The sequence below is a fragment of the Perca flavescens genome, chromosome 14, assembly GCF_004354835.1.
Source record: "Perca flavescens isolate YP-PL-M2 chromosome 14, PFLA_1.0, whole genome shotgun sequence".
Taxonomy (NCBI): Eukaryota; Metazoa; Chordata; class Actinopteri; order Perciformes; family Percidae; genus Perca; species Perca flavescens.
This window is the reverse complement of record NC_041344.1, coordinates 16,540,535-16,559,069: the sequence shown is the minus strand read 5'-3', so window position 1 is coordinate 16,559,069 and position 18,535 is coordinate 16,540,535. Positions and strand designations below refer to the sequence as shown.

General features: G+C 39.6%; 1 protein-coding gene across 1 annotated transcript in view; it reads right to left on the bottom strand.

Annotated features, from left to right (window-relative positions):
- Positions 1–2,315, bottom strand: part of LOC114568605 (teashirt homolog 1-like) — a 29,094-nt gene extending 26,779 nt beyond the window's left edge. The window contains 2 exon segments of the mRNA XM_028598200.1: positions 1,209–1,837; positions 1,993–2,315. Of these exon segments, the coding sequence (XP_028454001.1) occupies positions 1,209–1,248 (40 nt within the window). The 5' untranslated portion in view covers positions 1,249–1,837; positions 1,993–2,315.
- Positions 2,316–18,535: the final 16,220 nt, after the last annotated feature.

Below are 18,535 nucleotides of genomic sequence, written 5' to 3'. Positions count from 1 at the left end.
AAAATAGTAATTATTTGCTTTTGGGCCCTTTTTATAAGAAAACATAACAAAATAATGCCTGTTAAATTAAAATGTGTGCTTACAATTTACCTATTGAGGTATGGCAGATGCTCATCTGAAACACACCTAAATACTTAAATTTACATTTATTTTAAGCAAGTTTTTGTTACCAAATAGGGATTGTATATACAGATGTATATAATGATGTTGTTGCAGCCTGCCTCGTAAACATTCATGAGAGATTTACAACACTTCCTATTTCTAAGATTTGAACACAGAGGTCAGGTCAAGAACTTGAAGTGACCATTAGAGGTAACCTCAACACTTCACGCTGCAGTTTTGGGGCTATTTCTGCATGAGATGCTTCTCTGTGATCTCGTAACGCCCCAGCACCCGTCCTCCCTTGTTCCCGCCCCCTTGGGTATTAATCGCAAAGTATTTATCCCGGTTGAGAACTTTTCTTTCAATTTGTCTTTTCTTTGCTCCTCGGCGGGGGCAAAAAGTTATCCTTTGAGGGAGTCCAGTTGCCGGAGCGCATGCGTGTCTCTATGGTGAATGGTTTACTGATGTTTATCAGGACTGAATAGATCAAAGGCAGTCGCATGACAGGCGATCAATCAAGCATCAAATCAAGGATGGCAATCCCAGAGCGGAACACAAGCTGAAAATACGCCACTTTTCTTTCTCTGTTTTTTCGCTTGCTTTCTTTTCTTTTTTTTTTTTTTTTTTACTGGCACCAACACATCAAACACGTTAGCCTGTAAAAATGAGATAAGACAAGCTTTGTTTGGAGAACTTGGATGCTGGCAACCTAGTGGACGATCAGCTTTAAAGCGTTGAAACTGAAGTGCAGCTGAGCGCATTCATTTCTCAAGAGGCAGAATTGGCATCGAAGCGTGGCTGGCTAAATGAAACAATGCTGTTGCCAGTCAAACACGCCTTAGATTAGTAGAAATTAACTTATGTGCCGTTTAGATGTTGGAAAACTGCATAATGACATTCTGCTTTGCTCAACAGTGAATGCACATAGCCTTCTGACTATAGGCTACTACTGTCCTTGTACTGTGTCCTGCATCTGGCCTATACGCTGCTGTGTAAACTTGTCTGCATACTGAGTCTAATTCCTGGCTGGCTATCGTTACTGTGGGGAGAATAAAGTGTGTGTGCTTGTGATCAGGGGGGGGTTTGTTTGAAGAGCCGGAGCTTACCTGCTGACCGCCGCGGTGCTTGCTGCTTTCTCCTCGGCATGCTGCTGCAAGACTTTCCGCTTGACTTTTCATGCAGAGATCAAAATAGCAGACACGCTGGAGAGGAAACCAAGGGAGGAAATCAAAGCCAGAAGCGTTTCCTCACTTCTTCAGCGGGATGTTAGAATCAAAGTGTAGATCCCTCGCAGGGTGAAATCAGTCAGTCAGTTTTTTTTTTGTTTAACCGAAGTGGAGGTTTAATATCTACTGATCATTTTATAATCAATATGTCCGGTGAGAAAACAAAGATTACAAATCATGTAAAGCAAAAAGGGGGCTCGTCCGTTAACTTCTGCCGATCACAGAAAGTCATCGCAGGCTGGCTCGACGAAAACCTGGCGGAAAGCTCCGTGCGGATCTCAGTCTATCGAGTGGGGATATGGACAGCTACGGGAGCTCCTCGCCGCGTTTCCATCAACACCCCTCAATGGAATATTTCATACCTCTATTCACAGCAAAAGTGAAGAAAACGGAGCTCATCTTCTTGCGTTTTAACTCACTCGGCGGTAGAGATGAGTCCAAACTGCGCTGTAGTGTTTCGCTCCCTCCGTCAGACCAAGTGCCAGCTCCGGGCTCCAATCTCCGCTAGTCTTTGGGATGAAATCAGGAAAAAGAGAGGAAAGAGTAACACGTTAGCCGGGCTGTGTGTGTGTCAATCAGTCAAGTGTGCGCGCGGAGAAAGCCCGCAGCAATCAGCTCACACCCAGTCTCCCTGAAAACACCCCTTGGATAAGGAAATACTCACATATAGGCTATGCTGTCCGTCCGATTGTCAACACGGACACTTGACGAATTTCTCAGAAAGTCATCCCAAAACACAACGAGCAGGCCCGCCCTCTGAGCCGCAGACTGTGAGATAACGTTGTTATTGTTTCCTGCTTTTTATTTGTTATTTATTCTAAAAAGCGCAACGAGCGTCCCTGGATATTCTCCGCAGTGCAATGTGCGCACATTGGTGATGCTCGGTGCGTTCAGACAGCTCCCACTGATAGACAGACACATCCAGCTGCCTTTCCGGCCTCTCCTTTACTCCACCCCTCCACAAGCGTCACCCTGACAGTCAGAGCCCACCTGTCAATCTGCTGCTCTAATTGTTCACTGGGATGGCTTTCATTTCAACGCCTCTCCGCACATAATAGGCTACTACAGGAGAAGCGCGTCCTGTTCGTGAACGTGCAAGTGGCCGATTTGTAAACTTGCACTCAAACAAATGAATGAGAGGTGCCTCAAAAAGTTGACGTGCAGCCTGTGTGTGTGTGAGAGAGAGACATTTCTACAATCTAAATCAGATTTGGTGTAGTCACTGCTGCTATTTCACAGCCAGTTAAGATATAGTAGGCCTATTAGGTGAGAACTGCATCATATTTTCCATCGACAATACAAATCCTGCCTTTTTAATTTGCAAAAAAAATATACAAATAAAAAGGTCCACATATAATCGCTAAAATCACCAATAAACCTTTTAGACTTTGTTGATGGACACGAGGATAATCTTTGCTACAACTAAGCACAGTGAAATAAGGCCTGACTGATTATTGGGATTATACCCTGAAACACCAATCAATAATAATTCATGTAAAACTGTTTAAACTGTGAAAACACGATTCCCTCAGGCACATAAAGTAAGAAAATTCGTAGTTTCACTCAGACAGTGTGCAGTGCAGATCAGCTCTTAGCTTTGCTCCAAAGTTTGCTAAAATGTGGAGCTTTTCGGTGACCTCTTTAGCGGGACAAAGGAGGCTGCAGATCGATTCGTTACACCTTTTTAGCGAGGCTTGTGGTTAAGGGGAGGGGCTCTGAATCCACAAGAGGCTCCATTAATAGCCTACACTCCATCCTAACTATTATCCACCATAAAGTGTTTATAAAGGGCACACAAGTAGGTTAATGTTATCTCAAAATGAGACAGCATGATTTATCCGTTTACTACTGAAGAGGATAGTGAAGATAGAAGAGAAACAATCCTAAAGTTTGTTTTTATTACTGAGTGATAGAATCACAGCATAACTCGGATGGCACAAGAGCTGGCTCCGTTTAGACTGGATGCGCTCTTCTTCCGTTTGCGGCCAGCCATACGACTTTAGGACATCATCCACCCAGTTACACCCGCTCCAGTCCGGGCTACGACCGAAGGTTTGGACCGGATCATTTACAAGAAACTGGATTACAACTTTCTGCAACACGTCCTGGTTTAACGGATTCTGGTGAGTTTCTGAATTTAACCCATCCAACCTCACGTTTTCTCAGTGAACAGGCAAGAAACAGCCGGGTGTCTCCTCCTCATTACGCACAGCAGTGAAGCCGTTTTGTGAACATTTTTGCGTCTTTGCGCTTTTTGAGCCACTGCCTGGCTGCAAAAACTGATCAACTGCGCAGAGAGGATGTCTGAGGTAGTCTATTATGTGGTAAAAGAAATACCAAGTACCGCCCCAACATCTGTCTATCCCTGTCTGTCAACGCGGCCTGCCCGCTGATTGATGGAGCCGAGTTACGTCACTATTTCCATCCCGAAGTCTACAGACAGACAGGCAGGCAGGCAAGCAGACAGACAGACAGACAGACGAGCTGCAGATAATCAATTATTGTACTTTGTCTTTGAGATGCTTTACCCTAATTTAAAATGTACTTATTCAGACTGATCAAATTGAAAACCTGATCATATAGAAACATGAAACCCATGCAAGGTTTAATTTGAATGCTTTATTTTGCAGCCTATGCTAGTTTACTTAAAATAATTGCAAATACTGTTGTTGGATATTAAGTAAAATGCTTTGCTTTTCTGTGAGGCAAACTCATGCAGTGTGAGGAAAGGTATTGTGAAAATGTTGAGGTCAGTGACTAAACACTGAGAAAAACATGAAGCTTCTGTCAGAATATACAATAGACTATATTAATGTAGTCATTTTACTTTGTTGGTGTTAATTTAGTGAGTAGGGCATCCTTTCTTGTTTTAAAGGTTGCGTGTTTTTAGGGAGCAGTGACACAGTAGAGGGATCACAGCAGAGAAGCTTGTGCAGGAGCTGATCCTGGGCCAGCAGGGGGGGACATGTGGTTCATGAGGCAGGGGTAGTAACCATCTGTGCAGTGAAATGTCTGCATGAGCAGGACTTATTCAGAATGAGAGCAAGTTCAAGTTCAACATTTTCATGTTTCATGTTAAAATGACAAAGTGTTCTGTTATTACGAACAATTGTTCTGTCTGTAGCATACCTTTGTTTCACAGTGTCTTTCTCTTCCTTTCATAGTGTCTTGCTTCTTTCTCTCTTTTCTTCTTGTCCCACATCTCTTTAGATGGCACATATACAACTACTGTGAAAGCCCAACATTTTGATTTCCACGAGTGTCATTTGATGTGTATTTGTGTGTATCAGTTGGGGTTTTATTTTAAAAGAATTTACTAAATACTCATCCCTGAAAGTCACAGAAATTTAAACTTCACAGCAATTTCAAAAAATAAATAATATATATATATATATATATATATATATATATATATATATATATATATATTATTTATTTTTTGACAATATTCTCGTAGGTCTATATATATATATATATATATATACATATACATATACATACGTATATATATATACACACACATACACATACTGTTTGGGAATTTGCACTACTCTCTTTATAACCTATGACCAATGTGTTCGATGTACAGTGACTTCTATTATGTACGTATTTTTCAAAACAGAAAGCCACACACAATCAGGACATCATGATCCAAATTGCTTGCTACAGTAGTTACACACCACCCGTGATGCAACCACACATGTCCATGTGCATGTATGACAAAAGCTGAACGCACAAACAGTTGTTTCCCACCACCCCCAACTTGTATACATGAAGCTCCTCTTCAATATACTGTGGCACAGTGACAGCGTGCTAACACGTCATCCCGTTTCCCTCTCTTCTGTGTGGTGATAGTCCCTCAGAGCGGGTGACAACATCCATGTAGTCGTCACGTATTTCACATGTATTATTCTCTACTTTCTTTTGTCTCTTGTCTTTTTTTCTCCTAGGTCTGACGTGATCATGAACAAAGAGAAGCTCTTTATAAGATCTACTGGATGATCATATTGCAAAAGAGCTCTGCAGGTTGTCAAATGAGGTGAGGGACCTTGTTTAAACTCATATGACCAAATCTTGACAAAAATACTTTTTTTCATGTAAATTCTTTAACTGAATAATATTGTGTGGTTCCCATATAGGAATAAAACAAAACTAGTGTAAATCATATGCCATCAGTATACATTTACTCATATAAATGTAATCAAATACGTTTTATAGTGAGTGAGAAACCTCATTATTAAAATGTATGTGTCAAATATAAATGTTGTCAACTGTAATACACATTTTTCAACTCCCAGGGTTACAATTCCAACTTAGCTATTTTCCTTTGGACCATTTTCTGTATGCCATCTATCAATTCTGCAAATTATTTGTAAAATCTAATGGAGTTTAAAATAAAAAATGATAAAAAAATAAAACCATGCTTTGAGGTTTGTGTTCACATTTTGCTGAAATCATGCAACACAAAGAAATATGCAACTTTAAAAATGTCTGGAAACATTATCACAGTAAATATATACCTTCTCTCCTTTTTTCTTCCTCTTTGTCTTCTCCATTCTTCATCATCTTCACCTTCCATCTCTATACTTCTCCCGTAGTTTTATCATCATCATCACAGTCACAGAGAAATTCCACACTAAAATAATATAAAACGTGTGTCGGAGCCACACACTGTAGCATGATTTAATTAATTTAGCATTCTTATTTGACACCATTAAACAAGCTGGCAACCGGTTTTAGTGGAACTGGTTGCTTTGCAGTATAGACACGTTTTTGTACTGAAAGTATACAGATTACTATATACATATGCTATCCTTTAAATCTTTGCTTTATTTGGTAAAATTGATGCATTTCAGTTAAAACACAAGGATATATTTAGCAAATATCAACAAAAATCATCATGATATAAACCAAGAATTTAATGCCTACCTTTTAATATTCATAAATAATTAATGTTGTATGGCAGATTTTGGCCTGTGGCTAACCACCCGGACTATTTTGCAGCCATAAACCTCTCATGTCAAAACTTACTAATATAAACTTATTCTTGGTGGACTGAAATCGAGTGTAATCTTTTCCCTTAGTGTCATTCAAATAAGTTAACATTTGGAATGACAAAGGCTTACAGCTTATGATAAGGCTTCTCTTCATAATCTTGAGTAATCTTCAATCAATGATGGGTCCTATCAGATTCTAGACACTCATTGACAGGCTGAATATAAGAATATATAATAAAAAATTAATAAAGAAGAGGCTCTAACTTTGACATGAGCTATATCTCCACATCTATCAGATAAGACTGCATAATTAAAATGCCAAGTTTGAGTATGGAGAGAGAGAGAGAGAGGGAGAGAGAGGTTTTGATATTTTATTGAGATTTACTTTTCCATGACTTGTTTAATGTGTAGACTTAAAAAAATGATATGTTGCTGTAGTTTTGACAATGCAATTAAAGGTTTGTAATCCCCACCTGAGCTTTTTTCTGATTTTATTAAAGGATCCGAGTCTCGCAGGGATTCAAGGTGTTATTTTATAGCAACAAGAAAGCTGAAAGGAGTGGACGCAACTTCAGATTGTTTACATGAACTATGAAATAATTGTTCAGCAGAATATATACCTCAGCGTCAGAGAGGTTTTGTTTCTTCTTTTAAACATGAGCTACATACCACCACAGGCAGAACTTTATTTGAGATTTCCTGCTTCCTGGAAACAACCTTGCTAAAAAAATCCTTCCTAACTCGGCCATATAAAGTGACACATTTCACGTTTCAAAATACCAGCCTTTCTGACGCACACACACACACACACACACACACACACACACACACACACACACACACACACACACACACACACACACACACACACACACACACACACACACACACACACTTCCTCTCTTCTGCCTTTCCCTTTTGTTTTCCTTGACACATGCACTCCAATTAGCATTTTTCTGCCATTAAGGAGGAAAGAGAAGCAGCCAAATGTTTATCTCACCAAGCTCCTTTTTCCGACAAGACTCTTTGAGCCCCAAAGAAAAAAAATACAACATTTAGACAGACTCAATATTATCCTCAATGTTAACATGATTTTCTTCACGTAACAATTACCAATAGCTTTGTCTGGGAAACTGATGTGACGATGCAACCACTAGTGTTTGAGAGAGCAGTTGTCAGTCTGCATTTGGAGCAAATAAAATGATTAAAATAGCTTTTTATGAGAGAACACAAGCAATGAGGATTATTTTCTTTTTCAGTGACATCCTGTAATCAGCTAAACATTTTATTTTTGTAAATATTTCCACTTAGATAGAGGAATACGTTTCCATGCACAGTATGACATCTTAAAACAAGGAGCTCCCTATAACCTTTTGTGATAAAACACACCAGAGTCTCTTGAGGATTACATGCAAAAACTGTATCATAATGTTCCGATATACAGTAAGACTACAGTTAGGAGTCAAGCTATTTTGCTTTCAGCCTTCTTACATGTCAAATTAGTGCATCCTAATCTTCATCTTTACCCCTAAATTTAAATCTGTGAATCTCAAATTGCACAGATCTCTTGCTGCGGGCTTTGGCTGCAGAAATTTGTCATTGCTGCTGGTGTGCTGTACATTAAGGAAGAAAACGCTCTTAAAAAGGTGCTTTTTCCGACATTAAAATGACTTGTGTGCACAGCGCCTGTCGATCCGTGCAGTTTGAGGCATATATTTATGAATAGGAACCTTTAATTAGGGCTTTTGTTTCCTCCCTAGTCACATTGAGGGATGGTCCTAGCCGACATTCATTAATGATAATCACCAAGAGCGATAGCATAGCTACAGGCCAAGTCTCAGGGGACCCGACACTTGAAAAGAAGCATTAAATTACACAGAGGGACTCTTTAATTGCAAAAAGGAAAATATATAGCCATCATTGTTAAATATGATCTTTTGTAAGCCTTTACTGGTTCAGGGATTTGTTTAAGGGTTTCTTATCCTCAAACTCTTTCAAAGGAATCTAGAGCCACATTTCTGCAAAAATACACCACAGGGGCACTTTAATAAAAACACTTATTTTTACCCCGGTTTTCTTTATTGCAAACCAAGCAAAAACTGTGACTATATGACCATTTGCATTTTGTTGTAAATTCAGATTTGACACAGAATTCAAATGCAAGTCGCATATCAAACTGTTCAAAATTGTACATTGGCTTTATTGCTGCAAAGCAGGATTGTGTGAGATGAGAGCGGACTGTCATGGGACCGATGGAAAACAGCCATTTGGAAATCCATCTTTAACACTTATACAAAAACAATCAAAACAATCAGCACTCTGCACTGTTTGAGGTCACCCCATGGTATGTTCACATGTGTGGCCCTCATGCCATTGTGATGGTTCTGTTTGCCACTTGCTACTGTAGGACATCCACTCTGAAGTGGAGAGAGCCACTGCCACCACATCTCATTAGAAAAGATTCAGTATTCCATTAAGGAATCAATCCTAAAATGCTTTTTTGAAAACGAGGAAGCCGATAAACTGAACTTGTAACATGCCTTTTATTTTAATTTATGCATTTATATTTTGCCATTTTGTCTTCCTTCTTCATGTTTTAACCATCACCTAACTTATTTATTTATAATTATGAAATATTTATTTACTGTTGTTTGTACTTTTGTCAGACTGGATTTTTCTTGTTCTTGTCCTCATGGAAAGGGAAGGGGAAGCAAAAAAAGAAACCGTTTCATATGTTGTACATACTGCTTACACATACTTTGGTCATGAAAAGATCTTGATACTGACATATCCATACTCACATTTGTACTCATACACACCCCAAACTCCTGACCTAATTGCTCACTCTCACTCAACTAATTAATCACAGCTGACTCAACATGGTGACAAGGTTAGGTAGGTGACATTCTCCAAAAATCTGTCTTTATACTTCCCTTCTTTCTTTCCTTTTCCCTTTTTAGCCTTCCTTTCTTTAGTTTGTTCTTTTTGCGTCTTTCCATTTCTCAAATTTTTTTTCTTCTATTATTTTTGTATTCTTTCCTTCCACTTCTCTCTTCACTTTTTTCTATATTTCTTTCCATTTTTGTCCTTTATTTCTTACCTTCTTACTTTTTCCCTATCAGGTAATGTCTAGCTTGAATTCAAATGGGAGAACATAACATGGCCCACATCTATTTTTACCTGTTATTGGGGGGCGGCTTTGCAGAGGTGAGAGTGGGCATGCTGGGAAAGAAGGAGGGTTAGGGGCGGGGTCACAATGCTCCATTAATCAAAAAGAATGACACTCATGTCGTCCCTGACAACCATCCTGCCAACCGTACGTCTGTTCCCCTCCTCCTCCATCCCACTCAAACAGGACAACTTTAGTGATGGGGAGGGTGAAGACAGAAAAGAATGAGAGAGAGAAAGAGGGGAAGGGGGGTGAGCCAACTTTATTAATCAAGCATCTCAGATTAATTGTTATGAAGTGTCACCCGTAAATTCTCCATTTGGATTTAATAATCTTGGAGGTAGACTTAACAATCTCTGTCGTGATTTGAGTTTTATTGAAGAGGCTGCAGAGAGAGAGGGAGAGACGGAGAGGGAGAGAGATGCAGTGACACAAATAGCTTCTCAGCGGACAGTCCCTCTCCGCATGACAGTTATGAAATACAATTATCAGCCAGATCTGCTTAAGAATTCATCAGCTGCACCCCTGCCTTCCAAGGAAAGAAGGGGAAAAAAATCCTACATACAAAGAAAGTCTTAACTGATAAGACTTCTCTTTTCCCCGCAGCCCTTAAACTATCATTTCAATTTTTCTCTGTCTCCGACATGTTAAGTCACTGTAAAGGTACGGTACACATATTGCTTTGAAAGACCTTATGTGCATTATATTTAAGCATAAATCATTAGGTAATCAGGGAATATGGTACATGACACACCACATGCAAATCACTGAGATAGTGAGCAGTTTGTTTGAAATGTATTACCCGTTGGATGCATCAGGGTCAATAATAGCAGTTAATCTCCACGTGCAGAGAAAATATACTGTCAGCGAATTGTACAACACCCTGTCAGCTCTCAAAAGTACCAGAATCATAAAAAGCAAATGATTTCAATCAACTGTCGTCTAATTGCAGTCATATCTTTTGAAATGACCGAAGAACAGCCACTATGTAGGTTGACAGTATGCATAAAATTAGCATAGCTTTGCATATTGCAGTGCCATTAATGTTAGTTTTATTGGAGGCTTGGGTTTTCCTGCTTTTTTTGCACGTTGGCATTGTCTTAAAGGAACAAGGACAAGACAGTCCATTCGATAGTTATAGAAATGGTTTAACTCAACCATCATTAAGACACTTTAACAAAATGGGGCTAATATCTACCTCAAAGTGCAGCATGTGGCCTTGTTTCTATCCGAGAACAATATTTCGTCTGATCCAGCAAAGCTGTTTCCTAACAAAAAGCAATCTGTCCAGCGAGGATGGGTTGACAAAAGACAGATCTGAGGGATAGAAAACGACTCTGTCTTTGTTCAGAATAATAATGGAAAGTCTTTAAGTGACAAATTTTGGGAGAAGCTTGTTAAACATGTGCCTTTAACTACACGTTCCCCTCCGCCAGATATCCTGATCAATGACGCCCCGGCCCTGTGAAAAATTACGATAGCTGGAGCCGCGGTAAATGTTTTAGCTATCAACACTGCTTCATACGCCGTCACCAAACACCACAGCCAATCCTTCACTGACACTACATCGTGGCCTCGGCCTGGTTAAATCCAAACCCATCTTCTCCCATCAGTAATTGCAGTTGTCTGCCTGTGATGTGTGACCTGTGAACAATTCCCTCACTCCAAGCTCATCTGTTTTAAGTGAGTGTGGAGCACTAATTCAATGAGATGGTGAAGAAATCTTCAAATAATGTTGTGACACTTGAGCACTGCAGGAGGCCGGACCACGGGCAACCCCTCGGTGTGTTTACATGCACTGTAATAATGTGATTAAGACCAGAGGACAGCTACACAAATTACTACAAGAATCAATGTTAACTCTTATTATATGAATTAAGGTCGTAAACAGAGTACGTAAAACTCGATAAACAGAACATGATTAAATATCTTTCTTTAAAATTACTCTTGTCATTTAAACTCTTAATCAACAGAGTGGTTTGTCTGAAGTGACGCGTTTGAAGGAAGAACTAACACTGCGTTTAATACATTGCATTAGGGAGTCCTTTAAATTCACCAACAAAGTCCCTGCATTTTCTTTCATATTGTTTTCCTATTATTCTTGTACCTCACATCATTCTGGACGTTAACTATCAGACAACTAACAAACTTGTGTTATTAGATAAGCGGGCTTTGTTCATGCCTTAAACTACGACCTCAGTCTGGGTATTAACAGTTATTCAGAATCAGAATCAGAAATACTTTAATAATCCCAGGGGGAAATTATTTTCGTTACCACTCCAGGTATACAAACAACAATAAAAACAACATATTATCAAGACTTTAAACATATATAATAAAAACAAATATACAGTAATAATATATAAATATGAAATGTACAGCTTTAATGTGCAAATAGTGCAATAAAAAGAGAAATGATTGTTATTAATAATTGCGTTATTTGTTTATGAAATGTATTGATTTCTTTAAATCAGTAGAGAAGACTCCAATTAGGTATGTTTCCATCCACCTGTTTTTATACGGTTTCATTTTGCACATAAAAAACAATGAGTGGAAATGCAAGAAATTTAAAAAAAGGCCCAAACACTGTAAAAATGTTTTGATGCTCAGCCAAGGTGGAAAAGTTCCCATACTGGAAAATTATTTAGTTTTTTCTGAAATACACCTTTCAGAGATAGCCAGACCAACCCGCCCCAGTTGTGATTGGTCCATCCAACTGCTGGACGGCTGGAAGTCTGTTTAAATGGGAGGTCCGGTTTTTAGGCTACTTTGACGTTGCTTCAATGTTACTGAGACTAAAGAATAAATAGAACTTTGGTTGTATCGGGAGTACGTACAGTTACAATGTCTTTTGTCATTTAATTTACAGCTAATGCCTAGCCTGACAAGCCAGACCCACATCAAGATGTAGGGTCTGGGAACTCACCATTGACAGAGCTCAATCTGAGGGGCGGGATAAACGGTTGTCTTTCAAATTCCCTCTGCATGTAATAGGATAGCGCTACAACCAGGCAGAGCAACGAAGAAGGTAGTGAAGCTAGTTGATAGATTAAACTTTTGCCGTATCCGGTCGGCAAAACTCCGAACACATCTTCCTTTTTTAAGAATGCCGTTCTTTGTTCTTTTCTCAAAGAAAAGCTTAACTCCAAGTCTTCCAGAAGACCGCTGTTCCCAGCAGCAGCCATAAGCCCGCCTACCGACTCCATACACGATGTGATTGGCCTGACCAGTTTTTTTTTTTTTTCCAGCTCGCAAGTCAACGGAGAGTGCCTAGACCCCCCTGGCTGCAAATTAAATTTGCTGCCGCTAGGGTGCGTCTAGATTTCTAGGCTAGCTAATGCCCACACTGAAATCCAATTTCCTTTTTCGATAATAATGTAAAAAAAAAAAAAAAAAAAAATCATCTATCAAATATATAATCTTGTCACTTTGTTGTTTGAAACACACTGATTCATATTTTATTTTGCCAACATTTCAGAAATGTGCTGAGCATGCTTAAACATTTTTTGGAACTATTTTAGAAACTATTTTCTACCACAGTTGTGCCTCATTCCACCAGCAAATCAAGCACCTTAAAATATTTTCAATAGTATGATACATTGTTTCTACTGAATAAAAAAAAAGAAGATCCGACTCTCCACCCCCCCTCCGTTCACTGCGTCTGCCCCAGTGGTCAAGGACACCCGTATCAGTGGACGTCAGGGTAGGCCCCATCCATCAGAGGACTATGGGTAATGGAATCAACCGGTGACAATGATCATCAGCACTGCAAACAATGGCCCATAAACATCCCTTGACAAGTGGTCAAATGCGAGAAAGGCGAGTTGGGGGGGTTGGGCGAGGGTTTGAGGGATTGTATGTGAGCATGTGTGTATGTTTGTGTGTGTGCGTCCACATGTGTGAGTCAGTCAGACAGAGAGAGAGAGGCTGTAACACGAGGTGAAGTAGCAGAGAAATGGTGAGGAAGATATCTCCCCGGGGATGATGTGGTGGGCCAACACGCTACCTCTGAAAACAAATGTCCCCTGTTGGTCGGAGTTCAGACATGCCTCAGCTCATTTTAAGAGTTTGCTTCCCCATTTGTTCTCTCTATCTTCCTTTTTCTTGTTCCTTTAAGATGGGGTTTTATCAGAGTTTTGTTTTATCAGATCATTAGCAGCCGTGAGGGCCAGGGATAACTAGAGAAAGATTTACATATACACCTTTGCCTGCTATTTAATGAAAATTCTCATTCAATTTAGGAAATAAAATAGTAAGAAAACTTCTTACCAGGATAAAACACTTCTAGTTGAAGCCTAAAATTGCTTGCTCCTGCCAATATACTCCAAACTAAATGTGTCCAATCATTGTTTCCCTTTCCCTCCCAGTCAGCACTGAATGAAACCCAATTAGAGAGAAGTTGAGGATTTCAAAGAAAGCAGAAAGTAGTTTTCTCTTTATGTTAAGTTTCCATCGCAAGAAGTAGTTGTTGCTTTTGTCAAGCTGGGTGTTTCGTTTAGTCATTTTTTTGTCAGATGGTTTCTGTCAAAACTCTCTCTCTGCGCGCACACACACACACACACACACACACACACACACACACACACACACACACACACACACACACACACACACACACACACACACACACACACACACACACACACACACACACACACACACACACACACACACACACGTTTAATTAGCCATCATTTGTCTCAGCTTTCTCTCTTTTCCGCTGTTTATCCAAACGTCAGAAATGACACTGGCCAATTAGTGCAATGAAATAGTTTAACCCTATCTCACACTTGGAACATTACAAACCAAGCTCGGAGCTCAAGGCCTGTGTGTGTGTGTGTGTGTGTGTGTGTGTGTGTGTGTGTGTGTGTTCAAACTAACGAAAACTGTGAATAAGAAAGCACAGCGGGTGTTTGGTAAAGATATTTTTGTCGTTTTTCTCTATTATTAGGTCAATATTATTTGTAGAATTTTATTTTAGGCTCATCACACAAAAGAAGACTTTTATTGGCACACAACATGTGTGATAGTGTGATAGAGAGAGAATCATTATTTTATGTTTTGTCTTAACTGGCAGATTAAATTGACCCTACGATTGGCTCGCTCTTCAAAAATCCAGGGCAACAGCTGGATAATGGGTGCCATAGTAATTTACTAATTGTCTTCAGGATTCAAATGAATAATTGGCAAAGCTTTAGCTGAAGTGCACATCTAAGTACTCTTTGTCGTTTACTTGTATCTTCCAAAAAACCCTCGGCAAAAGGCAGCTGAGACGATATCATTAACAGTCTCTCCAAATTGAAACAGTCATCAAGAGTGTCTTTAAATGTCTCGGGAAGCTTTTTGTTGAGTGCAAATGACATCTCGCTCATTTTGCTGGTGGCTACATGACTGATGTGTTGAATAAGACAGTCCGTTTTGACGCTTTTGAAGGCCGCGGGTTTGAAGTATATGATTCTGAAGTGCCAGCATATGCTTAGTGAGATAAGTAATTTGACACACAGACATCACAGACCTGCAAATCTTTCGTCTGGCTGTCTTGAGTGTCCACGTCGGGCGCTTTTTCAAGAACACTTTACAACTGTCACAACTGACTGTCAGCGCGCAAATGACACACACAAACGAGCTCATTTTGAACACAGATTAAGACAGCTGTCATATAAAAAAAAAAAAAAAAGAAAATTCATCCAGACTAAAAATACCATCAATTTGATCTCAGGCGTTTAAAAAAATTAATTTGCTACTAAAGAACCAAACAATCCTCCTTTTTAGCATTCATTAGAGTAATTAAATTAACTAATCATCCTCGGGAGTGAAGCTAGATTTAAAGCAGGAATCACTGAAAGCAACACAGCAATAACACAGACGTTCAGATGACAGAAGAGCTTCCTCTGCTGTTATTTCTCTCTCTAAATAAGACATTTGACTGAGCAACATAAAGACACAGAATACGAATAGACACATGAATGTATATATATATGCTTACACAAAAACACACGCACATTGACACACACACGGCAGCCGGGGGAGGTCAGAGCTGCAAACGAAGTCGCTGACATTGTGGCACTTCTTTGGCAGCGTTGTGCAGGTGTCGTCTGCACACAGGCTTCTGAATAAATGGATCTGAAATGATTTACCTAGGGTATGTGCCACCTGAGCACAGACACATGCACCGCTCCCCACATACACACCGACCACAGCACGCACACGCACACACACACACACACACACACACACACACAAGCTTCTTTCCTCCCTCCCCATTGCTCATACAGAGACGCTGATGCAAAGACACACCAACACCAAGAGGGAAACGAGAAAAATCTGGCATAGCAGCGTCCCATTGTGTTGTCCTAACTCAAATTATCTGACAAACACAGATTTACCAATGTTTTTACTGTACAATTTAGACTCTCATTTTGGGATTTGAGTTATACCCATTTGTTTTCAGACATAATGGGAATTATGACTGAGGTCACACTAAGAATAGCCGATTTCCTGACCTCAGCTTCTCCAGCGAAGTCTGCAGCATTATCCGCTGAAATATCCGCTACTACATGCTAACAACAAGAGACATCTCTACCGAGGCAGCAGCACACAGGAAGATTGGCTTAGGGCAAGACATCCGGATCACAGCAGCTGTTGTCACCTTGAAGCCACTTGCGATCATCACGGAGAAGAGTACATCTCTCTGTTTTTGTGACGAAAATGCAGCATATGTGAGTTAATAAATACACTGTGTGTAAACGGCTTTTGCTATAAAGACTTGTCTTTGTGGGTTGTTTCATTCTAAAATGACAGGACTATCATCTGATGACTATGATGGTGCATTTATGATAAATATATTACTAGATGTGCTCCCATGACAGTACAACACACAGGACTTGTTATTAAAGAGCTAACTCTTTTAAGGATGGATAGTAAATTCTGTGGGCGTTTTACGTTTTGGAGAGACCTGTTCATTTCACAAGATTAAGGTAGCATACACATTAACATTTGTGATACATCACAACAACATGGCTTTCCCACCAAACGCACAAGTGTGACATTTAGCATTTTGAATTCCAATGGAGAGAGCAGCTGCTTAAACCATAGTGGCAAGCAATTTCTAAATCTTTTCACCAGAATTCACAGCTAAGTAAATTGAACTTTGACCCTGAATACCTCCATAGTGCACACACAATGGAATTCTATCTGGAGTGGACACAAAGTAATGTTATCGAATTTAACTGGCAAGAAAAATGGAAAAAAACAACTTAGTTTTATTAAATCACCTCTTAGTGTGTGAAACCAGCACAGGGGTCAATATTCCATGTCTCAAAATGATGCCTGATTTGTTGCATTATGCCAGTAAATGGTGTCTTCTAACAAACGTCTGCCACTGAAATTTGTAGAGATTTTTCCAAAAATGTTCCCGACTATGGAAACCTAATGTGGGTGATTTCAGAGTAAACTCATCTATGAACATAATATAGTTTACAACAAATGTATGGTCTTTAAACAGCCTTCAAATGTTTGGAGAAGTCACTTTTGAGTCAAATATAGCCTGTGTTGCATCATTAGAAAGTAGTAGAATAAAGGTGGAAAATTCACCAAATTTAGTTTTGAGTGAATATTTTATTTTAATTTTTTTAATTTTATTATATTTATATAGCGCTTTATCATAGACACTCAAAGCGCATTTGGTGGGAGGGGGGGTGGGGACTGCTCTCTAACACCACTAATGTGTAGCACCCACCTGGGTGATGCACGGCAGCCATACAACGCCTTACGACGCCAGACGCCAGAACGCTCACCACACATCAGCTAGTTAGGGAGAGGGAGGGGAACATAATTTTAGTGGTGGGGGAAACTGGAGAACCCAGAGAAAACCCACGCAGAGGGAGAACATGCAAACTCCACACAGAAAGGCCTGGATTTGAACCCAGAACCTTCTTGCTGTGAGGCCACAGCAGTAACCACTGGGCTGCCGTGCTGCCAAAATATGAGGAACAACCAACAGAAAGTATGAGAAGGAGAAAGGTTTTTACTGCCCAGGTATACAGAGGGTTAATAGTTGGACTGTCCAACTGAGACACATCCCCGGTAGATGGGCAAAATAGTTGACACTGACGCAAAGGAGAAAAACAACAAAGTCAAGAGGTTAAAAACTGAGGCATCACTGAGATACATCATCATCCCACCTCTCTGACACTCTGTAGGGCTTGACCTTACCAGGCTGCTGGGTTGTCAGAGAGGCGTAATCACGTAGTATAGGCAGACCTGCCCTGGTCTGGTCTGAGAACACGCACAGCCCTGACTTCATACATCCAGCTAATACATGTGCATGACAAGGTTTTTGTTTTTTAATTGGTCATTTTTTAAATTTCAGTTTGTTTAGCCTATCACACAGACAGCACAGTGAAGATATGGGTTGAGTAGAACATTGAGGTAGTAGATATCTTGTCTACACTGAACAAATATACAAACTGAAAATAATAATATAGGTTACTTATATATAAACATAATGTTAAACGGCAAATCTTTTACATTACAGACTACCATGAAAAAGGCAGCTGGTTTGCGAGGAATCAAATTAACTTTTATGACAAAAGTGTGAGTATAGTTACCATGTGAGCCTGTGTATAATGTCACAGTTGTACTTCCCTTATGTATTGTCAACTCACACAGGTTATCCCACTAAATCATACAATGTAATCACAGAAAAACCTTGATTGTGATAATGTATTTTACACACACAAAACCCCAAACCCCTGATTTTTTTTTTTTAATACAGTAGTATTAATTCCACTGCTGTCCACAAAGTCCAAATTAAAAGTGTGACTGAGAACATGAATATCTTTAGAGCCATATTAAAAAATAGTATTGACCTTTCTGTGGTTGTGTGAGTGGACATCAAACTCAACTTTTTAAAGTCTCAGCCATGTAGAGTGCTATTAACATATGCCGGTCTTAATAAATTATCACTGTCATATTATTAAAAAAAGAATTAAGCACAACTCTACAATTTTATGAGCCTGTAAAGGTGAAGGCCATGCATA